General features: G+C 49.0%; 1 protein-coding gene across 3 annotated transcripts in view; it reads right to left on the reverse strand.

Moving 5' to 3' along the window:
• The window catches only part of LOC139260120 (hexokinase HKDC1-like), a 448074-nt gene that overhangs the window by 376381 nt on the left and 48753 nt on the right, over positions 1-22940 (reverse strand). For 2 of the 3 annotated variants that reach the window (XM_070876303.1, XM_070876302.1), the window contains exons 4-8: positions 22798-22917; positions 6577-6672; positions 3002-3101; positions 2726-2909; positions 13-168 (exon numbers count right to left, since the gene is read on the reverse strand). In XM_070876303.1, the coding sequence (XP_070732404.1) occupies positions 13-168; positions 2726-2909; positions 3002-3101; positions 6577-6672; positions 22798-22917 (656 nt within the window). The remainder of the gene's footprint in view (positions 1-12; positions 169-2725; positions 2910-3001; positions 3102-6576; positions 6673-22797; positions 22918-22940) is intronic. The other variant, XM_070876304.1, reaches the window with a different exon arrangement.

Raw genomic sequence — 22940 nt, forward strand, 5'->3', positions numbered from 1 at the left:
TACTGTTCTTACTTCATTATCGCAGTCATATGCTTGGTCTCAAACGATCCTTTGGTAAGGAGTTTGGATGAAGCCTTCCCATTGAACAGCATTGCCATTCGAGTTATTTTGACAAGAATGAGCCTCACAAGTTCTCCCATGTACATTCCAGATATCATTTTCTCAAATCTGTAAAACCACAAGGAAAGAAGGCTTTAAGAAATCTTTAATAACCTTTAACCACAACAAATAACCTTTTTCATTAATTTTTCCCTCCCATCGTAAATGTTCATCACTGTTTGTGGGACATAGACCAACGGGTGCCATTCGTCCAATAGTTTCTTAGCCTAAGAGCTTATTCTTGATATGTAAACCGTGGCAGTGATTGTTGTTTGTTCAAATGTGGCCTTTATAGTCAAGCTCAAGCCTATTTTCACCCAATATTCACACACACACACACACAGCCTATCTGACGATGGTCACTGAATAGCATCAGGAGCCAGAACACTGGTTCAGTTGCCCCTCCCTAGTCTAGAGGCACTGAGGACTCATAGGGCTAGAAATTCATCATCGCTCTGGTTGAGGTACTAAATTTTGAGAAGTTGGAAGCTTAGCACCAAGCACTAATCAATCTCGCTGCCCACTAATTTCAGTCTCAGCGCTCAAAGAATGCAGGGGAGCGCTAAATCAACAACAACAACAACTTGTATTTATACAGTGCCTTTAATGCAGTGAAACGTCCCAAGGCACTTCACAGGAGTACTATGCGATAAAAATTTGACACCGAGCCGCATAAGTAGAAATTAGCGCAGGTAACCAAAAGCTTGATCAAAGAGGTATGTTTTAAGGAGCATCTTGAAGGAGGAAAGAGCGATAGAGAGACAGAGGTGTTTAGGCGGGGAGTTCCAAAGCTTGCGTCCTAGGCAACAGAAGGCATGGCCACCAATAGTTGAGCAATTACAATGAGGGATGCTCAGGAGGTCAGAATTAGAGGACCGCAGACATCTCGGGGCTGAAAGAGATTACAGCGATAGAGAGGGGCGAGGCCATGGAGGGATTTCAAAATAACGATGAGAATTTTGAAATCGAGGTGTTGCTTAACCGGAAGCTAATGTAGGTCAACAAGCACAGCGGTGCTGGGTGAGCGGGATTAACACGAGTTAGCACATGGGCTGCTGAGTTTTGGATCACCTCAAGTTTACATCGGGTAGAATCTGGGAGGCCAGCCAGAAATGCATTGGAATAGTGAAGTCTAGAAGTAACAAAGGCATGAATGAGGGCTTCAGCAGTGGATGAGCTGAGACAAGAGCAGAGACAGGTGATGTTACGGAGGTGGAAATAGATAGATGCACAGCAGGCCGGGGCCATTGGAGGGAGCAGCGTGTGGCGGCATACCACTTCAGGAATCAGCGCCTGCTGTTGCAGGAGGGCGACGACTGCGAAGCCAGGTCACTGATTGCAGTGCGGGCAGGCACAGCAGGAGGGGCAAAGGAGCGGCAAGAGTTTGTAGAGGGAAGTGACCGAGGCCCAGGAGAGGCGTGAATCTGGGGCTCAGAAGAGGCGAGGGCCCAGGGGCAGCACGAACCAGCCCACACTGCGATATGTGTGCGTGTTCGGTCTGTGCAGCAGAGCTGGTCTCCAGTTAGTCTTGGGTAATCCTTGCCACTCAACCGAGACTTAACTTTGTCAAGCCCGTGTGGTGGCTGGTGTGCAACGGCCACACACCTTAAAAAAAATCCAAGCACAGGCATCTTCCACTCTTCACAATGTAGTTCGGGATCTGGAATATTAGGTCCTTCATTGAAACACATGTGAACTCATCCCTTTTTGCCGTGGAAGCAAGTCATCCTCGAGGGACTGCCTATGATGATGAATAGATGATCTTAGTTATATTGCAGATATGTGGTCGGAAGCTCATTTTGGGGTCAAATCAGGCGCTAATGGCGTAGGTGAGTGGCGTTAGGCTCCAAGCGATAATGAATATGAGGTGTTGTGTAATCGGGAGTGAGCATTGGTGAAGCTGCCTTCCAGCCATTAAAGGGGAGGGTCACTGGAGTCTGCACACCAGCCCCCAATGATTCGGGGAGTGCAGGACGGCGATATGCTGTGGGGTGAAATTCAAAGTCCTTTGACGGCCCGCAACACTCCGGGGACTAAGCAGCCTTTAATTGACTGCAGATAAATCCTACGCTCTCTGCCACTCATAACTGATCTTTGGAATGGAAGTTCCTTGACAGCTGGGGCACATCCCTTTAAGTAGCTCCCTGCCAGCCGCCAGTCGGCTGGTTCACACCTCCGCTCCCTGGTGCTGTCGGCATGAGGCAGGCAGTAAGTCGGGGAGCGCTACTGAAGTTTGGAGATTGGGCACCCAGCGAGCGTCATACACTCGCTGACACCACGATCTACATTGCGAAAGGTGTCGAGGTACTAACTGTTACCGTCTGTGCTATGGGGCTGACGATTTTGCTGTGCGGTCCAGGATTCGTCCTGTCATGACGCTACTGCCTGAGTGCCCTGTTAGTCCCCCCGCCAGAGGCTAACTGGGGACACGAACATGCCGACTTTCTCCTCCATTGTGCCCAAGTGATAGCCCAGCGGAGATCAACTCACTCAGCATAGTCCAGCAGTCCAACCTTGGACCTTCAGGGAAAGGCCACAAGATAGCACCACAAGGCCAACTTCGGAGCTCAGGAAACAGTAATCTCTAATAAACTGTACATCAAATCGAAGCTCAATTAAGACTTACAGTTGTTTCCCTGGATTGAGGGAGCCAGAATCTATTTCCCTATCAAACGCAGTCCTGATGTCTTCCAGCGTGCCATCGTCCCCGAATGCTCCCCACTCTGTGTTAATGCACATCCGTCCTTCATCCCCTTCCACCAGGTTTATATAGCTCAGCTCCTCCATGTAACAAGCATTCGTTCCAGTCCCTGAATATGACAGATTGTCCATTCAACACATCTACATGGTATGTGAACGGAAATATTTAAAAACCGAAAAGTGTTTACAAACCCCTTATTACCGATAATAACGCCAATTTCACAGTATGGGTCGTCAAATGCACAGGTCATCATGGTTCCCACTGTATCATTCACCAGAGCCAAAACGTCCACTTCATACTCCTAACAAATCAATAATACATGGTCAGTAAATCAATAAACCTGCACGAGATTCCTTTTCCTAAAAACTATTCTTTTGTGATTATTACGCTTATCAGGTATGTTACTACTGGGAATGGAACTCATTGTACCGTGGCCATTCACTGCCCCATCAAACCCTCCGGGGCAGGTACAACACGGGTTAAATATAGAGTAAAGCCCCCTCTACACTGTCCCGTCAAACCCTCCCAGGGCAGGTACAACACGGGTTAAATATAGAGTAAAGCCCCCTCTACACTGTCCCGTCAAACCTTCCCAGGGCAGGTACAGCACGGGTTAAATATAGAGTAAAGCCCCCTCTACACTGTCCCGTCAAACCCTCCCAGGGCAGGTACAACACGGGTTAAATATAGAGTAAAGCCCCCTCTACACTGTCCCGTCAAACCTTCCCAGGGCAGGTACAGCACGGGTTAAATATAGAGTAAAGCTCCCTCTACACTGTCCCATCAAACCTTCCCAGGGCAGGTACAGCACGGGTTAAATATAGAGTAAAGCCCCCTCTACACTGTCCCGTCAAACCCTCCCAGGGCAGGTACAACACGGGTTAAATATAGAGTAAAGCCCCCTCTACACTGTCCCATCAAACCTTCCCAGGGCAGGTACAGCACGGGTTAAATATAGAGTAAAGCTCCCTCTACACTGTCCCATCAAACCTTCCCAGGGCAGGTACAGCACGGGTTAAATGCAGAGTAAAGCTCCCTCTACACTGTTCCTGAAAGCTGGGATGGGGTATGGGCACTGCTGGATGCTGGGATGGGAGCATGTGGTGCGGATGGGATTGCTGGAGTTCAGCAGCGCTGTGTGAGAATCATAAGGACTGCTTTGCATCAGTCCGTTTCTTCCTGGTGAGCTGGCCAACTACTGAGAGCAACGCTCCATTTCAATTCAGACACCCTGAGCACGAATCGGGTAATCGGGAGCCGAGGCGAGCGCCAAACCCGCCCCCCTACCCTGATCTTGGCAGCTTGAGGCCCGGGTGATTTTACCTTCTGGATTTCACCTGCTGCCTGAAACCAGCGGTAGGGAGCAGCTGGCCCAAGGAATGATCCCCGACACTCAGGTAGAAGATAAGAACATAAGAAATAGGAGCAGAAGTACAAGGTACATTTGGCCTCTCGAGCCTGCTCTGCCATTTACTAAGATCATGGCTGATCTGATCTTGGTCTCAACTCCACTTCCCTGCCTGCTCCCCATAACCCTTGACTCCCCTGTAGTTTAAAAATCTGTCTTATCTCCATCTTAAATATATTCAATGACTCAGCCTCCACAACTCTCTGGGGCAGAGAATTCCACAGATTCACAACTCTCTGAGAGAATAAATTCCTCCTCATCTCCATTTTAAATGGGTGACCCTTATTCTGAAACTATGCCCCCTAGTTCTAGATTCCCCCACGAGAGGAGACATCCTCTCTGCATCTACCCTGTCCAGCCCCCTCAGTATCTTATATGTTTCAATAAGATCACCTCTCATTCTTAGAAACTCCAATGAGTATAGGCCCAACCTGCTTAACCTTTTGTCATAAATCAACCCCTTCATCTCAGAAATCAACCTGGTGAACCTTCTCTGAACTGCCTCCAATGCAAGTATATCCCTCCTTAAATAAGGAGGCCAAAACTGTACACAGTACTCCAGGTGTGTAGCAGGACTTCCCTGCTTTTATACTCTAGCCCTCTTGCAATAAAGGTCAACATTGCATTTGCCTTCCTAATTACTTGCTGTACCTGCAAACTAACTTTTTCTGTTTCATGTACAAGGACCCCCAGATCCCTCTGTACCATAATATTTTGTAATCTCTTCCCATTTAAATAATAATTTGCTTTTTTATTTTTCCTACCAAAGTGGATAACCTCACATTTTTCCACATTATATTCCACCTGCCAAATTTTTGCCCACTCACTTAGCCTATCTTTGCAGATTCTTTGCATCCTCCTCACAACTTGCTTTCTCACTGATCTTGATATCATCAGCAAACTTGGCTACATTATAATCAGTCCCTTCATCCAAGTCATTAATATAGATTGTAAATAGTTGAGGCCCCAGCACTGATCCCTGTGACACCCTACTTGTTACAGTTTGCCAACCTGAAAATGACCCATTTATCCCCACTCTCTGTTTTCTGTTAGTTAGCCAATCCTCTATCCATGCTAATATATTACCCCCATGAGATCTTATCTTGAGCAATAACCTTTTATGTGACACCTTATCGAATGCCTTCTGGAAATCCAAATACACGACATCTACTGGTTCCCCCTTATCCACTCTGCTCATTACATCCTCCAGAACTCCAACAAATTTGTCAAACATGATTTCTCTTTCATAAAACCATGCTGACTCTGCTTGACTGTGTTATGATTTTCTAAATGTCCTGCTACTACTTCCTTAATAATGGACTCCAGCATTTTCCCGATGACAGATGTTAGGCTAACTGGTCTATAGTTTCCTGCTTTCTGTCTCCCTCCTTTCTGAAATAGGGACGTTACATTTGTGTTTTTTCAAACCACTGGGACCTCTCCAGAATCCGTAGAATTTTGGTAGATTACAACCAATGTATCCACTATCTCTGCAGCCACTTCTTTTAAGACCCTAGGATGTAGGCCACCAGATCCAGGGGACTTGTCTGCCTTTAGTCCCATTAATTTGCCGAGTATTTTTTCACTAGCGATAGTGATTGTTTTAAGAACCCCCCTGCCAAGAGCCCCATAATTATCAATTATTGGGATACTTTTAGTGTCTTCTACCATGAATTGTTACAAAATATCACCCTGTTTCCTATTATTAATTCCACAGTCTCATCGTCTAAGGGTCCAAAGTTTACATTTATTACTCTCATAAACTACATTGTCTCTCTTTATTACTTCTTTAGACATCCTTTGCTGGTTTCTTAAAATGTCCCAATCCCCTGGCCTTTCAATGTTCGGTATGGGGGGAGTGAACAGTCTGGGGGCACGGGGAGGGAGGGGGGGGGACAGTGTGGGAGGCGGGGGGACAGTGTGGGGGGGGGGAACAGTGCGGGGGGGGGAACAGTGTGCGGGGAGTGGAACGGTGCGGGGGGGGGTCAGTGCGGGGGGGCAGTGGGGGGGGGGACAATGCGGGGGGGGACAGTGCGGGGGGGGACAGTGGGAGGGGGACAGTGCGGGGGGGGACAGTGGTGGGGGGGCAGTGCGGGGGGGGATATTACGGGGGGTTCCGCTCGCTCCCACACATCACCCTCATAGTACAGATCATTAAATGCTGATGAAGACACAACTGATCCTTCAAGAAGCTCACTCAAGTCACGAGAATGAATAGCAAGGAAAGTGTACAAACACCTGGAAAGTGTACAAACACCTGGAAAGTGTACAAACATCTGCTTGCCTACTATCCAAATTCAAACAACACCGCTAATCAGCAGGTATGTGTAAAAGCAATAAAACAGACTTAATCCTGAGTTAAATTCACCCCTCGTCTTTCAATCGCTTTGCGTAACGTATCGACCACATCTGTTCCTTGTACTCCTTTGACCATGTATCCTTTACCCCATTCAATGAGAATAGCCTGCAACAGAAAACCAAAAGATTGTGCATTACGATAACATGCAATATAATAATTTTCCGTCACTTTCACTCTGTCTACATTGAGGAAGAATGACAGGTCTCCTCCTCCCTGACCAAGCTCCTTTCCTAAAATGACAAGTGAGGGCCTTTAATTGCTATGTAAACCGGTAATTCTGTTCTCTGCAACTCCCAGTATGGAGCGACTACTGCAGGGAGTGCGTCATGGGAAATCATTGGCGAGCAGTTCACAATCCACCCAACATGGCCGTACGTTCAATTTCCTTTGCTCACTGAGAAGGATGCCTAAAGTGGAGGCTATTTGGCCACCATTCTCAGTACTGAGTATTTCCAGGTTAGGCCGAGCCCCTGTAAAGTGCCTTGAGATGTTTTGCTATGTTAAAGTCGCTATATAAATACAAGTAGTTGCTGCTTAAAGGGTCAGATGTCCCACAGGATAGGCCAGCGCTACTGTCACTGGCCCCAACCAAACCTCAGGCAAGCACCTCCACCCTGATATGTTTCTATTTCACAGTCAATTCAGGAATTGGATGGAACTGAGGGCTTTGCCATTCACCTCTTAGTACAAATGCAGCCCGCGGGGACCATAGAAAGGTAGTCTCTCTCTCCGCTGGCTGGAGGAGTCCTGTTCTGTATACAACACCTTGTAACCATTATTCTACTGTCACCAGAGGCGCATCTGTTGGAGTCCTAAGGGATTCCAGCATCCCTTGGAAGCACTGCATATAAGCAGGCTTCCCATCCTGTGCCTGCACTCTGGAGTCAGAATAAAGAGACTAAGGTCACACTTACTCAAATCTACAGTACTCAGTCACATTGCTTTATTCGCGACATAACAACTGGCGACGAGTAATAGATAACGAACCATCACGTGAAAATGCAGAGAACTGTTGGTATCCTGGAGAAATTCACAGAAGGTGATGATTGGGAAGCCTTCATGGAGTGACTCAACCAATACTTCGTGGTCAATGAGCTGGAAGGGTGTGCAAACGCTGCCAAATGAAGGGCGATCCTCCTCACTGTCTGCGGGGCAACAATCTATGGCCTCATGAAGAATCTTCTTGCTCCGATGGAACCAACAAACAAATCGTATGAAGAACTGTGTACGCTGGACCGGGAGCACCTAAATCCGAAGGAGAGCGTTCTGATGGCAAGGTATCGATTTTATACATGTCAACGGTCTGAAGGCCAGGAAGTGGCGAACTACGTCACCAAACTAAGGCGCCTTGCAGGACATTGCATGGATTCCTGGAGCAAATGCTGAGACATTTTTGTGCTTGGTATTGGCCATGAGGTTATCCTTCGCAAACTATTGACTGTTGAAACACTGAACCTGAGCAAAGCCATAACGATAGCACAGGCATTTATGTCCACCAGCGATAACACCAAACAAATTTTGCAGCATAAAGATGCATCAACAAGTACTGTACACAAAGTAACGTCGTTTTCAGGCAGGAATGCATATGGCAGAACGTACACACCTGCAGCTGCATGACCTCAGAGGACTACGATTCCGCCATCAAGTGTGAATGCGAGGCAATTAACACCTTGTTGGCGCTGGGGAGGTGATCATCGAGCCCATCAATGCCACTTCAACACTATGTGTGCAAAGGCTGTGGAACAATGGGACACCTCCAGCGAATGTGCAGATGAGCTGAAAACCCTGCAAACCACCACGTTGCAGAGGAAGATCGATTCATGGCGGATCAAACTGAACTAAAGACTCGAACTGAGGAGGCAGAAGTGTAAGCACCTTCACCACGACATGCCAACTGATCATGTTAAAAGTTGAAATGAATGGAAATCCAGTATCCATGGAATTGGACATGGGAGCAAGTCAGTCTATCATGAGCAAAAAGGCCTTCGAGAGGCTGTGGTGCAACAAGGCACAAAGGTCCAAGCTGAGCCCTATTCATACCAAGCTGAGAACTTACACTAAAGAGCTGATCCCTGTAATTGGCAGTGCAGCAGTAAAAGTCTCCTATGATGGAGCGGTGCATGAACTCCCACTGTGGATTGTACCAGGAGATGGTCCTATACTGTTCGGCAGATGCTGGCTGGGAAAAATCCGCTGGAACTGTGACGACATCCGAGCGCTTTCATCCGTCGACGACGCCTCACGTGCCCAGGTTTTGAGCAAGTTCCCGTCGTTGTTTGAGCCAGGCATCGGAAATTTCTCGGGGGCGAAGGTGCAGATCCACTTGGTTCCCGGTACACGACCCAGCCACCACAAGGCACGTGCGGTGCCATACATGATGCGAGAGAAAGTGGAGATCGAGCTAGACAGGCTGCAACGAGAGGGCATCATCCCGCCGATGGAGTTCAATGAGAGGGCCAGTCCGATTGTTCCGGTTCTCAAGGGCGATGGCATGGTTAGAATTTGTGGGGTCTATAAAGTAATGATTAACCGTTTTTCGCTGCAGGACCAGTACCCGCTACTCAAGGCAGACGACCTATTTGCGATGCTGGCAGGAGGGAAGACGTTCACCAAATTGGACTTGACCTCGGCCTACATGACGCAGGAGCTGGCAGAATCTTCGAAAGGCCTCACCTGCATCAACATGCACAAAGGTCTGTTCATCTACAATAGATGCCCGTTTGGGATTCAATCGGCCGCGACTATTTTTCAAAGGAACATGGAGAGTCTGCTAAAGTCGGTTCCAGGACGACATATTGATCACAGGTCGGGACACCATTGAACACTTGCAGAACCTGGAAGAGGTTCTCAGTCGGTTGGATCATGTGGGACTCAGGTGGAAACGCTCGAAGTGTGTTTTCCTGGCACCAGAGGTCGAGTTCTTATGGAGAAGAATCGCGGCACATGGCACCAGACCCACTGACACCAAGATGGAGGCCATCAAGAACGTGCCGAGACCACAGAACGTGATGGAACTGTGGTCATTCCTGCAACTCCTCAATTACTTTGTTAATTTCCTGCCCGGGGTAAACACCTTGCTAGAACCTCTACATGTGTTGCTACGCAAGGGAGATGACTGGGTATGGGGGAAATCACAAGAGACTGCTTTTGAGAAAGCCAGAAATCTGTTATGTTCCAACAAACTGCTTGTTCTGTATGACCCATGTAAACGCTTAGTGCTCGCTTGCGATGCGTCTTCATTCGGGGTCGGGCGTGTGTTACAACAAGCAAATGAATCGGGAACATTGCGACCGGTCGCTTATGCATCCAGGAGTTTGTCCAAGGCCGAAAGGGCCTACAGTATGATTGAAAAAGAAGCTCTGGCATGCGTTTAAAGGGTGAAAAAAATGCACCTGTATCTGTTTGGACTTAAGTTTGAGTTAGAAACTGACCATAAGCTGCTCATATCGCTATTCTCAGAGAGCAAAGATATTAATACCAATGCTTCAGCTCGCATCCAAAGATGGGCGCTCACTCTGTCTGCATATGACTATGTAATTCGCCACAGGCCAGGCACAGAGAACTGCGCTCAGTCGGCTACCATTGCCCACCACCGGGGTGAAAATGGCACAGTCGCAGACTTGCTTTTGGTGATGGATACATTTGAAAACGAAAAGTTACCCGTTACGGCCTGCCAGATCAGGACCTGGACCAGCCAGGATCCTTTACTGTCCCTTGTAAAAAACCATGTCCTCCATGGGAGCTGGTCCAGCGTCCCAGCGGAGATGCATGAAGAGATCAAACCATTCCAGCGGCGCAAAGACGAAGTGTCCATACAGGCGGACTGCCTTTTGTGGGGTAATCGCGTGGTTTTGCCGAAGAAAGGCAGGGAAACGTTCATACGCAACCTACACAGTACCCACCCAGGCATAGTAATGATGAAAGCTATAGCCAGATCCCATGTGTGGTGGCCCGGCATCGACTCAGATTTGGAGTCTTGCGTGCACCAATGCAACACTTGCTCTCAACAGAGCAATGCACCCAGGGAGGCACCGCTAAGTTTGTGGTCATGGCCCTCCAAATCGTGGTCTAGGATCCATGTTGACTTTGCTGGCCCATTTCTAGGCAAAATGTTCTTGATTGTGGTGGATGCTTATTCAAAATGGATTGAGTGTGCAATAATGTCTATAAGCATGTCCACTGCCACCATTGAAAGCCTACGAGCCATGTTTGCTATGCACGGCCTGCCTGATCTCCTTGTCAGCGACAATGGACCGTGCTTCACCAGCGCTGAATTCAAGGAATTCATGACCTGCAATGGAATCAAGCACGTCACATCTGCCCCGTTCAAGCCCGCATATAACGGCCAGGCAGAACGGGCAGTCCAAGCTATCAAGCAAAGCTTGAAACACGTGTCGGAAGGCTCCCTGCAGACTCGCCTGTCCCGAGTCCTGCTCATCTACCGCACAAGACCCCACTCGCTCACCGGGGTTCCCCCTGCCGAACTGCTCATGAAAAGGGCACTCAAAACCAGGCTCTCTCTAGTCCAGCCTGATCTCCATGATCATGTCGCGGGCAGGCGGCATCAACAAAGCATGTACCATGATCGCGCAAATTTGTCACGTGATATTGAAGTCAATGACCCTGTATTTGTACTCAACTATGGAAATGGTCCCAAATGGCTTGCTGGCACTGTTATAGCCAAAGAAGGGAGTAGGGTGTTTCAGGTCAAACTTGCAAATGGACTAACTTGCAGAAAGCATTTGGACCAAACCAAACTGCGATTCACAGACAGCCACGAGCAATCTGAAGAGGATACCACCAACTTCGACCGTCCGATACACACACAAGTGGCAAACGGCTTCACGGTTGACCACGAAGCTGAACTCATCATCCCCAGCAGCCCGGCAAGGCCAGCTGCACAGCAGCCCAGCGAAGGCCCAACCAACTCATCTGCACCTGTGTTTGTACCGAGATGATCGACTAGGGAGCGGAACGCTCCAGATCGTCTCTCCCTGTAAATAAGTGTACTATTGGCTTTGGGGGGGAGGGGGGGGGAGTGATGTTATGTATGCAACACCTTGCAACCAGCATTCTACCGCCACCAGAGGGCGCATCTGTTGGCGTCCCAAGGGATCCCAGCATCCCTTGGGAGCACTGCATATAAGCAGGTCTCCCATGCTGTGCCGGCACTCTGGAGTCAGAATAAAGAGAATAAGGTCACATTTAGTCAAGTCTACAGTACTCAGTCACATTGCTTTATTTGAGACATAACAAGTCCCACGTGAAATAAGTTTGGGCAGCTTCAGTCCCGTTCCTAATGTAGATAATCCTGCAGCACAAAACTAGCCTGAATTCGGCACTGATTACAAATATCACTCTGGTAAGCATAAGAATGGTGAGTATTGAATGACAAAATATCACATTGACAGTCACGGGAAATTCTTATGGGTTTAAAACACATTGGACTTGATATTAATGGGGGGTGGCAGGGTGGAGGGCGGCGGGGGGAAGAGAGGGTGCAGGGGAGCCCGGTAATTGGTAAGGAGCCTGGCAAGACCTCATTCCAATAACTGTCTGACACCTGGCCAGATTGACTGCCTGGCCGGCGGGTAGGAACAGTACTTTGGCAGGAGGAGGCCGGGGCTGTTGGGGAAGGTGCTCGGCAGTCACTGGGAGGAGGGTTTTGCAGGAGATGGTGAATCCTGGGTTCCAGCTTGCTCGAGCAGTGAGGCCGGAGTTGGGGAGGCCCAAGGACTCTTTGAGGGGCCTGGAGGAGCATTCTAAAAGAGCAGATCTTGATTACTTACCTTGGCCAGTCAGGACCCCTCGCCTTGCATCTACTGCTGGCAGCCAATAGTGTGGGACTCCCCGTCACATTGACTTCATTCTACATCACCGTGTCCATGGTGTCATTCAGCCGCGACCTTTCAATGTTAACTAGGTTCCGCCCACCCATCCGCCATTTTCGAGAGCCTCGTTGATGGCCTGATTTGGGCTCAGTAAAAATGTAAACAGACGGGAAGGCAATGGGTTGGAGCTGGGAAGTAGAATTTCAAATTTTGAAACCCACTACACAGGGGCCTTAAAATCGTGGACATCATTGGAGGTAAGAAGGAGCTTTTCTATGTATCTAACCTGTACTGACACTGAGTTCCTGAAATGGAAAGTGTTCAATTTCCTAGCATCCCTCTAACAATCCTTATTGGCACATTTGAATTAATCTTTTACACTTCTTTTGTCCTCTGTACGTTCCGATTGACACACCGCTGTTTTGATATCCTGCAGACAGGAAGTCAGTTTCAGCATAGTCTGTTTGTGATATTGGTGCATGGTTTTGATAATTGGATTCCAGCGACTTACCAGTTCGCCAATAAGAGAATCTATGATGAATTACAAGTGGTTAAATCCTCACATATTGATACAGTCATGAGGAGTCTTCATCAGTGATGGGAACTGTACTTGGCAATACATCGTAGCCAACTATCATTGTTTTGCTGTCCAGCCCTTACCTCGGGCAAATTGTGGTAACACCATGTGTCAGCGTGCTGATTGAATTACTGGAGGGCGACGCGCAGTATTACAACCGTGCACCAGTATTAGGACAGACCATAGTGGGGGAAGACCTGAAGTTACAGTCCTCAGGATGTAAGTCCTACACAGAAATAGAGTTACTAGCGCCAGTGTCCAGTTCCATGGCTATGGGTAAGCCATTCAATTTTTCATTTAGCATTATAGGTGGACATTTCGTCAAAAATGTGTGCACCCCGTGTACTTCAGCATCTGCCTCCTCTCTCTGAGGCTCGAAATTGCTTTGATCCACCATGGACCGATCTTCCTCTGCCACGTGGTGGTTAGCAGGTTTTACAGAGCTTGCAGCTCATCTGCAAGCTCATTGGAGGTGCCCCATTGTTCCACAGCTCTTGCAAGCATACCCTTTGAAGCGGCATGAATAGGCTGAATGGAAGCCTCCACAACACCAACAAGTGTGAATTGCCTTGCATTCATCCTTTGTTGCGGATTCTGAGTCATCTGGGTCACCTGAGGCCTGCTGGCAGTTGCAGACTCATGGTTTCTGCCCTGTACATTTCTGCTCGCAAACACAGTTCCAGTTAATTTATGAACATTGCTAGCACTTGTGTGCTGAGAGATTTGTTTGGTGTTATCACTGGTGGACATAAACGCCTGTGCTACCGCAATGGCCAAACTGAGGGTCGGTGTCTCTACAGTCAAAAGTTTTCGTAGAATGGTCTCGTGGCCCATGCCCAGTACAAAAAAGTCTCTGAGCATGTGCTCCAGGTAGCCTTCAAACTCATATTGTCCTGCAAGTCGCCTTAGCTCGGCGACGTAGCTCACCACTTCCTGACCTTCAGATCGCTGGCACGTGTAGAACCGATACCTCGCCATCAGCACGCTCTCCCTAGGGTTAAGATGCTCCAGAACCAGTGTACACAGCTCCTCATATGACTTATCTGTGGGTTTCACCGGAGCCAGAAGATTCTTCATGAGGTTGTAAGTCGGTGCCCTGCAGACAGTGAGGAGGACGGCTCTCCTTTTTGCAGCGCTTCCTTCTCCGTCCAGCTCGTTGGCTACAAAGTACTGGTCTAGCCATTCGATATAGGCTTCCCAGTCCTCACCCTCCGAGAACTTCTCCAGGATGCCCACAGTTTGCTGCATCTTTGCGTTGGATTCATATACTCGTCGCCAGTTATTGTGTTCCTAACACAGATGAGACTGCACACAGGGAGGTTAAAGTAACAGTGACCTCAGTCTTTATTAAGACACTCCAGAGTGAGGAACAGGCCTTAGGGGCTGGCTTATATACAGTGCTCCCAAGGGATGCTGGGATCCCTTGGGACTTCAGGGGGTATGCTCCCTGGTGACTGAACATGGGAGTGCATGCTTTACAGATACACAACAGTAGGGCTTATCCCCTGGAGTCCCAAGGGATCCCACAATCCCTTGGGAGCACCTGTATATAAGGAGATCTCACAGGCTGGAGACACTCTGAGATCTGTAATGAATCTTACTTTGAGCTTGCAGTATCTAGTCTGGCTCTTTATTCAAGACATAACAACTGGCGTTGAGATACAAATGACGAACCCCACCGCAACAATGCAGAGAACCTTGGGCAAATTGGAGAAGTTTTCAGAGGGAGACGATTGGTAAACTTTGTGGAGCGAATCGACCAATACTTTGTGGCCAACGAGCTGGAAGGAGAAGTGAACGCTGCGAAACGAAGGGCGATCCTCCTCACCGTTTGTGGGGCACCAACGTATGGCCTCATGAAAAACCTGCTCGCTCCAGCAAAACCCACAGACAAGTCATACGATGAGTTGAGCACACTGGTCCACGAGCATCTAAACCCAAAGGAAAGCGTTCTGATGGCAAGGTATCCGTTCCACACGTACAAGAGGTCTGAAGGCCAGGAAGTGACGAGCTACGTCGCCGAGCTAAGGCGCCTTGCAGGATATTGTGAATTTGAAGGACAGTTGGAGTACAAGCTCAGGGACTTCTTTGTACTTGGCTTTGGCCATGAAGTAATACTTCACAAACTTTTGACTGTAAAGACCCCAACCTTGAGTAAAGCCATAGCGATAGCCCAGGCGTTTATCACCACCAGTGACAATATCAAACAAATTTCTCAGCACACAAGTGCTGCTGCAAGTACTGTGAACAAAGTAATGTTGTTTTCAATTCGAAATGTACAGGGTAGGACTTACACGCCTGCAGCTGCACGTCCGCAGATGACTCAGAGTCCACCATCAAGACATTGTGGGACTGTGTGTGTGTGAGGACAGTGAGAATTGTCGGAGTGTGTGTGTGTGTATGAGGACAGTGAGTATTGTGGGACTGTGTGTGTGTGTGTGAGGACAGTGAGAATTGTGGGACTGTGTGTGTATGTGTGAGGACAGTGAGTATTGTGGGACTGTGTGTGTGTGTGTGAGGACAGTGAGAATTGTCGGACTGTGTGTGTGTGTATGAGGACAGTGAGTATTGTGGGACTGTGTGTGTGTGTGTGAGGACAGTGAGAATTGTGGGACTGTGTGTGTGTGTGTGAGGACAGTGAGTATTGTGGGACTGTGTGTGTGTGTGTGAGGACAGTGAGAATTGTGGGACTGTGTATGTGTGTGAGGACAGTGAGAATTGTCAGACTGTGTGTGTGTGTGTGAGGACAGTGAGAATTGTGGGACTGTGTGTGCGTGAGGACAGTGAGTATTGTGGGACTGTGTGTGTGTGAGGGCAGTGAGAATTGTCGGACTGTGTGTGTGTGTGAGGACAGTGAGAATTGTCAGACTGTGTGTGTGTGTGTGAGGACAGTGAGAATTGTGGGACTGTGTGTGTGTGTGAGGACAGTGAGAATTGTCAGACTGTGTGTGTGTGTGTGTGTGAGGACAGTGAGAATTGTGGGACTGTGTGTGTGTGAGGACAGTGAGAATTGTGGGACTGTGTGTGTGTGAGGACAGTGAGTATTGTGGGATTGTGTGTGTGTGAGGACAGTGAGAATTGTCGGACTGTGTGTGTGTGTGTGAGGACAGTGAGTATTGTGGGACTGTGTGTGTGTGGGGGCAGTGAGAATTGTGGGACTGTGTGTGTATGTGAGGACAGTGAGAATTGTCAGACTGTGTGTATGTGTGTGAGGACAGTGAGAATTGTGGGACTGTGTGTGTGTGTGTGTGTGAGGACAGTGAGAATTGTCAGACTGTGTGTATGTGTGTGAAGACAGTGAGAATTGTGGGACTGTGTGTGTGTGTGTGTGTGTGAGGCCAGTGAGAATTGTGGGACTGTGTGTGTGTGTGTGAGGACAGTGAGAATTGTGGGACTGTGTGTGTGTGAGGACAGTGAGAATTGTGGGACTGTGTGTATGTGTGTGAGGACAGTGAGAATTGTCAGACTGTGTGTATGTGTGTGAGGACAGTGAGAATTGTGGGACTGTATGTGTGTGAGGACAGTGAGAATTGTGGGACTGTGTGTGTGTGAGGGCAGTGAGAATTGTCGGAGTGTGTGTGTGTGTATGAGGACAGTGAGTATTGTGGGACTGTGTGTGTGTGTGTGAGGACAGTGAGAATTGTGGGACTGTGTGTATGTGTGTGAGGACAGTGAGAATTGTCAGACTGTGTGTATGTGTGTGAGGACAGTGAGAATTGTGGGGCTGTGTGTGTGTGTGTGTGTGTGTGTGTGAGGACAGTGAGAATTGTCAGACTGTGTGTATGTGTGTGAAGACAGTGAGAATTGTGGGACTGTGTGTGTGTGTGTGTGTGAGGACAGTGAGAATTGTGGGACTGTGTGTGTGTGTGTGAGGACAGTGAGAATTGTGGGACTGTGTGTGTGTGAGGACAGTGAGAATTGTTGGACTGTGTGTGTGTGAGGACAGTGAGAATTGTGGGACTGTGTGTGTGTGTGTGTGTGTGAGGACAGTGAGAATTGTCAGACTGTGTGTATGTGTGTGAAGACAGTGAGAATTGTGGGACTGTGTGTGTGTGTGTATGTGAGGACAGTGAGAATTGTGGGACTGTGTGTGTGTGTGTGAGGACAGTGAGAATTGTGGGACTGTGTGTGTGTGAGGACAGTGAGAATTGTTGGACTGTGTGTGTGTGAGGACAGTGAGAATTGTTGGACTGTGTGTGTGTGAGGACAGTGAGAATTGTTGGACTGTGTGTGTGTGAGGACATTGAGAATTGTGGGACTGTGTGTGTGTGTGTGTGTGTGAGGACAGTGAGAATTGTCAGACTGTGTGTATGTGTGTGAGGACAGTGAGAATTGTGGGACTGTGTGTATGTGTGTGAGGACAGTGAGAATTGTCAGACTGTGTGTATGTGTGTGAGGACAGTGAGAATTGTGGGACTGTGTGTGTGTGAGGACAGTGAGAATTGTCAGACTGTGTGTGTGTGAGGACAGTGAGAATTGTGGGACTGTGTGTGTGTGAGGACAGTGAGAATTGTTGGACTGTGTGTATGTGTGTGAGGACAGTGAGAATTGTTGGACTGTGTGTGTGTGTGTGAGGACAGTGAGAATTGTCAGACTGTGTGTATGTGTGTGAGGACAGTGAGAATTGTGGGACTGTGTGTGTGTGTGTGTGTGTGTGTGTGTGTGTGAGGACAGTGAGAATTGTCAGACTGTGTGTATGTGTGTGAGGACAGTGAGAATTGTGGGACTGTGTGTGTGTGTGTGTGTGTGTGAGGACAGTGAGAATTGTCAGACTGTGTGTATGTGTGTGAGGACAGTGAGAATTGTGGGACTGTGTGTGTGTGAGGACAGTGAGAATTGTGGGACTGTGTGTGTGAGGACAGTGAGAATTGTGGGACTGTGTGTGTGTGTGAGGACAGTGAGAATTGTGGGAACTCTCAAGATGAGGTAACCTGGCCGAGTTTAAGCCTGTGCTCACTCAACACTCAGACACACATTGAAGTTGGATTTCTTGGTTTGTGATCAGGCACAGAACCCAGGTTGGTTTCCCCCATTCTCGCCCAGGGGCACTGAGTACTGCCATGACTGTCAGTCTGAGACTGAGCAGCACTGGGTAAAGATCAGAAACCATGGGTCATGTTGTGTATCTGTAAAGCATGCACTCCCATCTGCCGCCACCAGGGAGCGCATCCCCTGAAGTCCCAAGGGATCCCAGCATCCCTCGGGAGCACGGTATATAAGCCGGCCCCTAAGGCCTGTTCCTCACTCTGGAATGTCTTAATAAAGACTGAGGTCACTGTTACTTTAACCTCCCTGTGTGCAGTCTCATCTGTGTTAGGAACACAATAACTGGCGATGAGTATATGAATCCAATGCAAAGATGCAGCATACTGTGGGCATCTTGGAGAAGTTCTCAGAGAGTGAGGACTAGGAAGCCTATGTTGAACGGCTAGACCAGTACTTTGTAGTCAACGAGCTGGATGGAGAAGGAAGCGCTGCAAAAAGGAGAGCCGTCCTCCTCACACTTTGTGGGGCACCGACCGACAGCCTCATGAAGAATCTTCTGGCTCCCATGAAATCCACAGATAAGTCGTATGAGGAGCTGTGTACACTGGTTCAGAAGCATCTTAACCCGAGGAAGAGCGTGCTGATGGCAAGGTATCGGTTCTACACGTGCCAGCGATCTGAAGTTCAGGCAGTCGCGAGCTACGTCGCCGAGCTAAGGCGACTTGCAGGACAATGTCAGTTTGATGGCTACCTGGAGCAAATGCTCAGAGACTTTTTTCTACTGGGCATTGGCCACGAGACCATCCTACGAAAACGTTTGACTGTAGAGACACCGACCCTCAGTTTGGCCATTGCGGTAGCACAGGCGTTTATGTCCACCAGTGATAACACCAAATAAATCTCTCAGCACACAAGTGCTAGCAATATTCATAAATTAACTGGAACTGTGTTTGCGAGCAGAAATGTACAGGGCAGAAACCACGAGTCTGCAACTGCCAGCAGGCCTCAGGTGACCCAGATGACTCAGAGTCCAGAACAAAGGATGAATGCAAGACAATTCACACCTTGTTGGCGTTGTGGAGGCTTCCATTCAGCCGATTCATGCTGCTTCAAAGGGTATGTTTGCAAGAGCTGTGGAACAATTGGACACCTCCAGCGAGCTTGCAGATGAGCTACAAGCTCTGCAAAACCTGCTAACCACCAGGTGGCAGAGGAAGATCGGTCCATGGTGGATCAAAGCAATTTCGAGCCTCAGAGAGAGGAGGCAGATGCTGAAGTACACCGAGTGCACACATTTTCGACGCAATGTCCACCTATAATGCTAAATGAAAAATTGAATGGCTTACCCGTAGCCATGGAACTGGATACTGGCGCTAGCCAATCCATCATGAGTAAAAAGATGTTTGAGAGACTGTGGTGCAACAAGGCACTCAGACCAGCCCTGAGCCCCATCCACACGAAACTGAGAACGTACACCAAAAAGCTTATCACTGTCCTGAACAGTGTCATGGTCAAGGTCACCTACGAGGGCACGGTGCACGAACTGCCACTCTGGATTGTCCCGGATGATGGCCCCACACTGCTTGGAAGGAGCCGGCTGGGCAAAATCCGCTGGAACTGGGATGACATCCGAGCGCTATCACATGTCGATGAGGCCTCATGTATCCAGGTTCTGAACAAATTTCCTTCCCTTTGTGAGCCAGGCATTGGAAACTTTTCCAGGGCGAAGGTGCTGATCCACTTGGTCCCAGAGGCACGACCCATTCACCACAAGTCGCGAGCGGTACCTCACATGATAAGGGAGAGAGTGGAAATCGAGCTGGACAGGCTATAAGGCGAGGGCATCATCTCCCCAGTGAAATTTAGCGAGTGGGCCAGCCCGATTGTTCCAGTACTCAAAAGTGATGGCACGGTCAGGATTTGCGGCGATTATAAAGTAACTATTAATCGTTTCTCGCTACAGGACCAATACCCGCTACCTAAGGCAGACGACCTATTTGCGATGCTGGCAGGAGGCAAGACATTCGCCAAGCTCGACCTGACTTCGGCCTACATGACGCAGGAGCTGGAGGTGTCTTCGAAGGACCTCACCTGCATCAACACGCACAAGGGACTGTTCATCTACAACAGATGCCTGTTTGGAATTCGGTCTGCTGCAGCGATCTTCCAGAGAAACTTGGAGCGCCTACTCAAGTCGGTACCACGCACGGTGGTTTTTCAGGACGACAAATTGGTCACGGGTCAGGACACCGCCGAGCACCTACAAAACCTGGAGGAGGTCCTCCAGCGACTGGATCGCCTAGGGCTGCGGCTGAAGAGGTCGAAATGCATCTTCATGGCAACAGAAGTGGAGTTTTTGGGGAGAAAATCACAGCGGATGGCACTTGGCCCACAGATGCCAAGACAGAAGCTATCAGGAACGCGTCCAGGGCACAGAACATCACGGAGCTGCGATCGTTCCTGGGACTCCTCAACTATTTTGGTAACTTCCTACTGGGGTTAACCACCCTCTTAGAGCCCCTACATGTGTTATTGTGTAAAGATGAGAACTGGGTATGGGGAAAAAACCAAGTAATTGCTTTTGAGAAAGCCAGGAACATTTTATGCTCCAAGAAGCTGCTTGTATTGTATGACCCGTGTAAAAGACTTGTGCTAGCATGTGATGCGTCATCGTACAGAGTCGGGTGTGTGTATTGCAACAAGCTAACGTTGCGGGGAAGTTGCAACCTGTCGCCTATGCCTCCAGAAGCTTGTCTAAGGCCGAGAGAGCCTACAGCATGATTGAAAAAGAGGCATTAGCGTGTGTGTTCGGGGTAAATAAAATGCATCAGTACCTATTTTGCCTCAAGTTTGAGCTGGCAACCGATCACAAGCCCCTCATATCCCTTTTCGCTGAAAACAAGGGGATAAATACTAATGCCTCAGCCCGCATACAAAGGTGGGCACTTGCGCTATCAACGTATAACTATACCATCCGCCACAGGCCAGCACCGAGAACTGTGCGGATGCTCTCAGTCGGCTACCATTGCCCACCACGGGGGTGGAAATGGCGCAGCCTGCAAACTTGTTGATGGCGGCGCAGCCCGTAGATTTGTTGATGGTCATGGAAGCATTTGAAAATGATAAATCACCTGTCACGGCCCACCAGATTAGGACTTGGACCAGCCAAGATCCTCTGCTGTCCCTAGTAAAAAACCGTGTATTGCATGGGAGCTGGGCCAGCATCCCCGTTGAAATGCAAGAGCTAATCAAGCCGTTCCAGCGGTGAAAGGAAGAGCTCTCCATTCAGGCAGACTGCCTGTTGTGGGGTAACCGCGTAGTGCTTCCCAAAAAGGGCAGGGAGACGTTCATCTTGGATCTCCACAGCACACACCCGGGTATAGTAATGATGAAAGTGATAGCCAGATCCCACGTGTGGTGGCCTGGTATCGACTCTGTCTTAGAGTCTTGTGTATGGCAATGCAGCGTGTGTGCTCAGTTGAGCAAAGCGCCCACAGAGGCACCACTAAGTTTGTGGTCCTGGCCCTCCAGACCATGGTCGAGGATCCATGTCGACTATGGGGGCCTGTTTCTCGGTAAAATTTTCCTGGTGGTGGTGGATGCTTTTTCAAAATGGATTGAATGTGAAATAATGTCGGGAAGCACCGCCACCGCCACCATTGAAAGCCTGAGGGCCATGTTTGCCACCCACGGCCTGCCTGACATACTGGTCAGTGACAACGGATCATGTTTCACCAGTGCCGAATTTAAAGAATTCATGACCCGCAATGGGATCAAGCATGTCACCTCGGCCCCGTTTAAACCAGCCTCCAATGGGCAGGCAGAGCAGGCAGTACAAACAATCATACAGAGCCTTAAACGAGTCACAGAAGGCTCACTCCAAACCCGCCTGTCCCGAGTACTGCTCAGCTACCGCACGAGACCCCACTCGCTCACAGGGGTGCCCCCGGCTGAGCTACTCATGAAAAGGACACTAAAACCAGACTCTTGCTGGTTCACCCCAACCTGCATGATCAGGTAGAGAGCAGGCAGCAGCAACAAAATGTAAACGATGGTCGCGCCACTGTGTCACGGGAAATTGATCTGAATGACCCTGTGTATGTGCTAAACTATGAAAATGGTCCTCAGTGGATCATGGGCATGGTGCTAGCTCAAGAAGGGAGTAGGGTGTTTGTAGTCAAACTAAATAATGGACAAATTTGCAGAAAGCACTTGGACCAAACAAGGCTGCTGTTCACAGAACAACCCACAGCAGACACCACCTTTTTCGAGCCCACAACACACACCCAAAGGATGAACGACACCACCCCGGACCTGGAAATCGAACCCATCACGCCCAACAGCCCCAGCAAGGCCAGGCTCACCCAGCAGCCCTGCAGGGCCAACAACACGCCAGCCCAGCGAGGGCACAGCCAACACTCCAGAACAGACATTTGTACCGAGGCAGTCCACCAGGGAAAGAAAGACTCCCGACCGCCTCACCTTGTACATAGTTTTCACTTTGACTTTGGGGGGGAGTGATGTTGTGTATCTGTAAAGCATACACTCCCATGTTCCACCACCAGCGAGCTCATCCCCTGAAGTCCCAAGGGATCCCAGCATCCCTTGGGAGCACTGTATAAAAGCCGGCCCATAAGGCCTGTTCCTCACTCTGGAGTGTCTTAATAAAGACTGAGGTCACTGTTACTTTAACCTCCCTGTGTGCAGTCTTATCTATGTTAGGAACACAATACGTCACAGTTGTGGGTTCACTGTGGCTCGGTGCCACATTCTATGGTGCTGTTGCGCGCTGAGCTATCGGGAAGCTAAACATCTCGCGTCGAAACTCTCTCTCACCTCATCCAGTTTGGTTTGTCGGCAGGGAAAGGAAAAAGTGAAGCCAAGTGGGAGCTTTTGATCTTTTATTTTCTGTTTCTCCATGAAATCTCCCAGGCACTCAGCGACATGGTCAAAAAGCTGCAGGACAGAAGGGGACACAA

This window comes from Pristiophorus japonicus, chromosome 3, assembly GCF_044704955.1.
Source record: "Pristiophorus japonicus isolate sPriJap1 chromosome 3, sPriJap1.hap1, whole genome shotgun sequence".
In the NCBI taxonomy this organism is placed as follows: Eukaryota; Metazoa; Chordata; class Chondrichthyes; family Pristiophoridae; genus Pristiophorus; species Pristiophorus japonicus.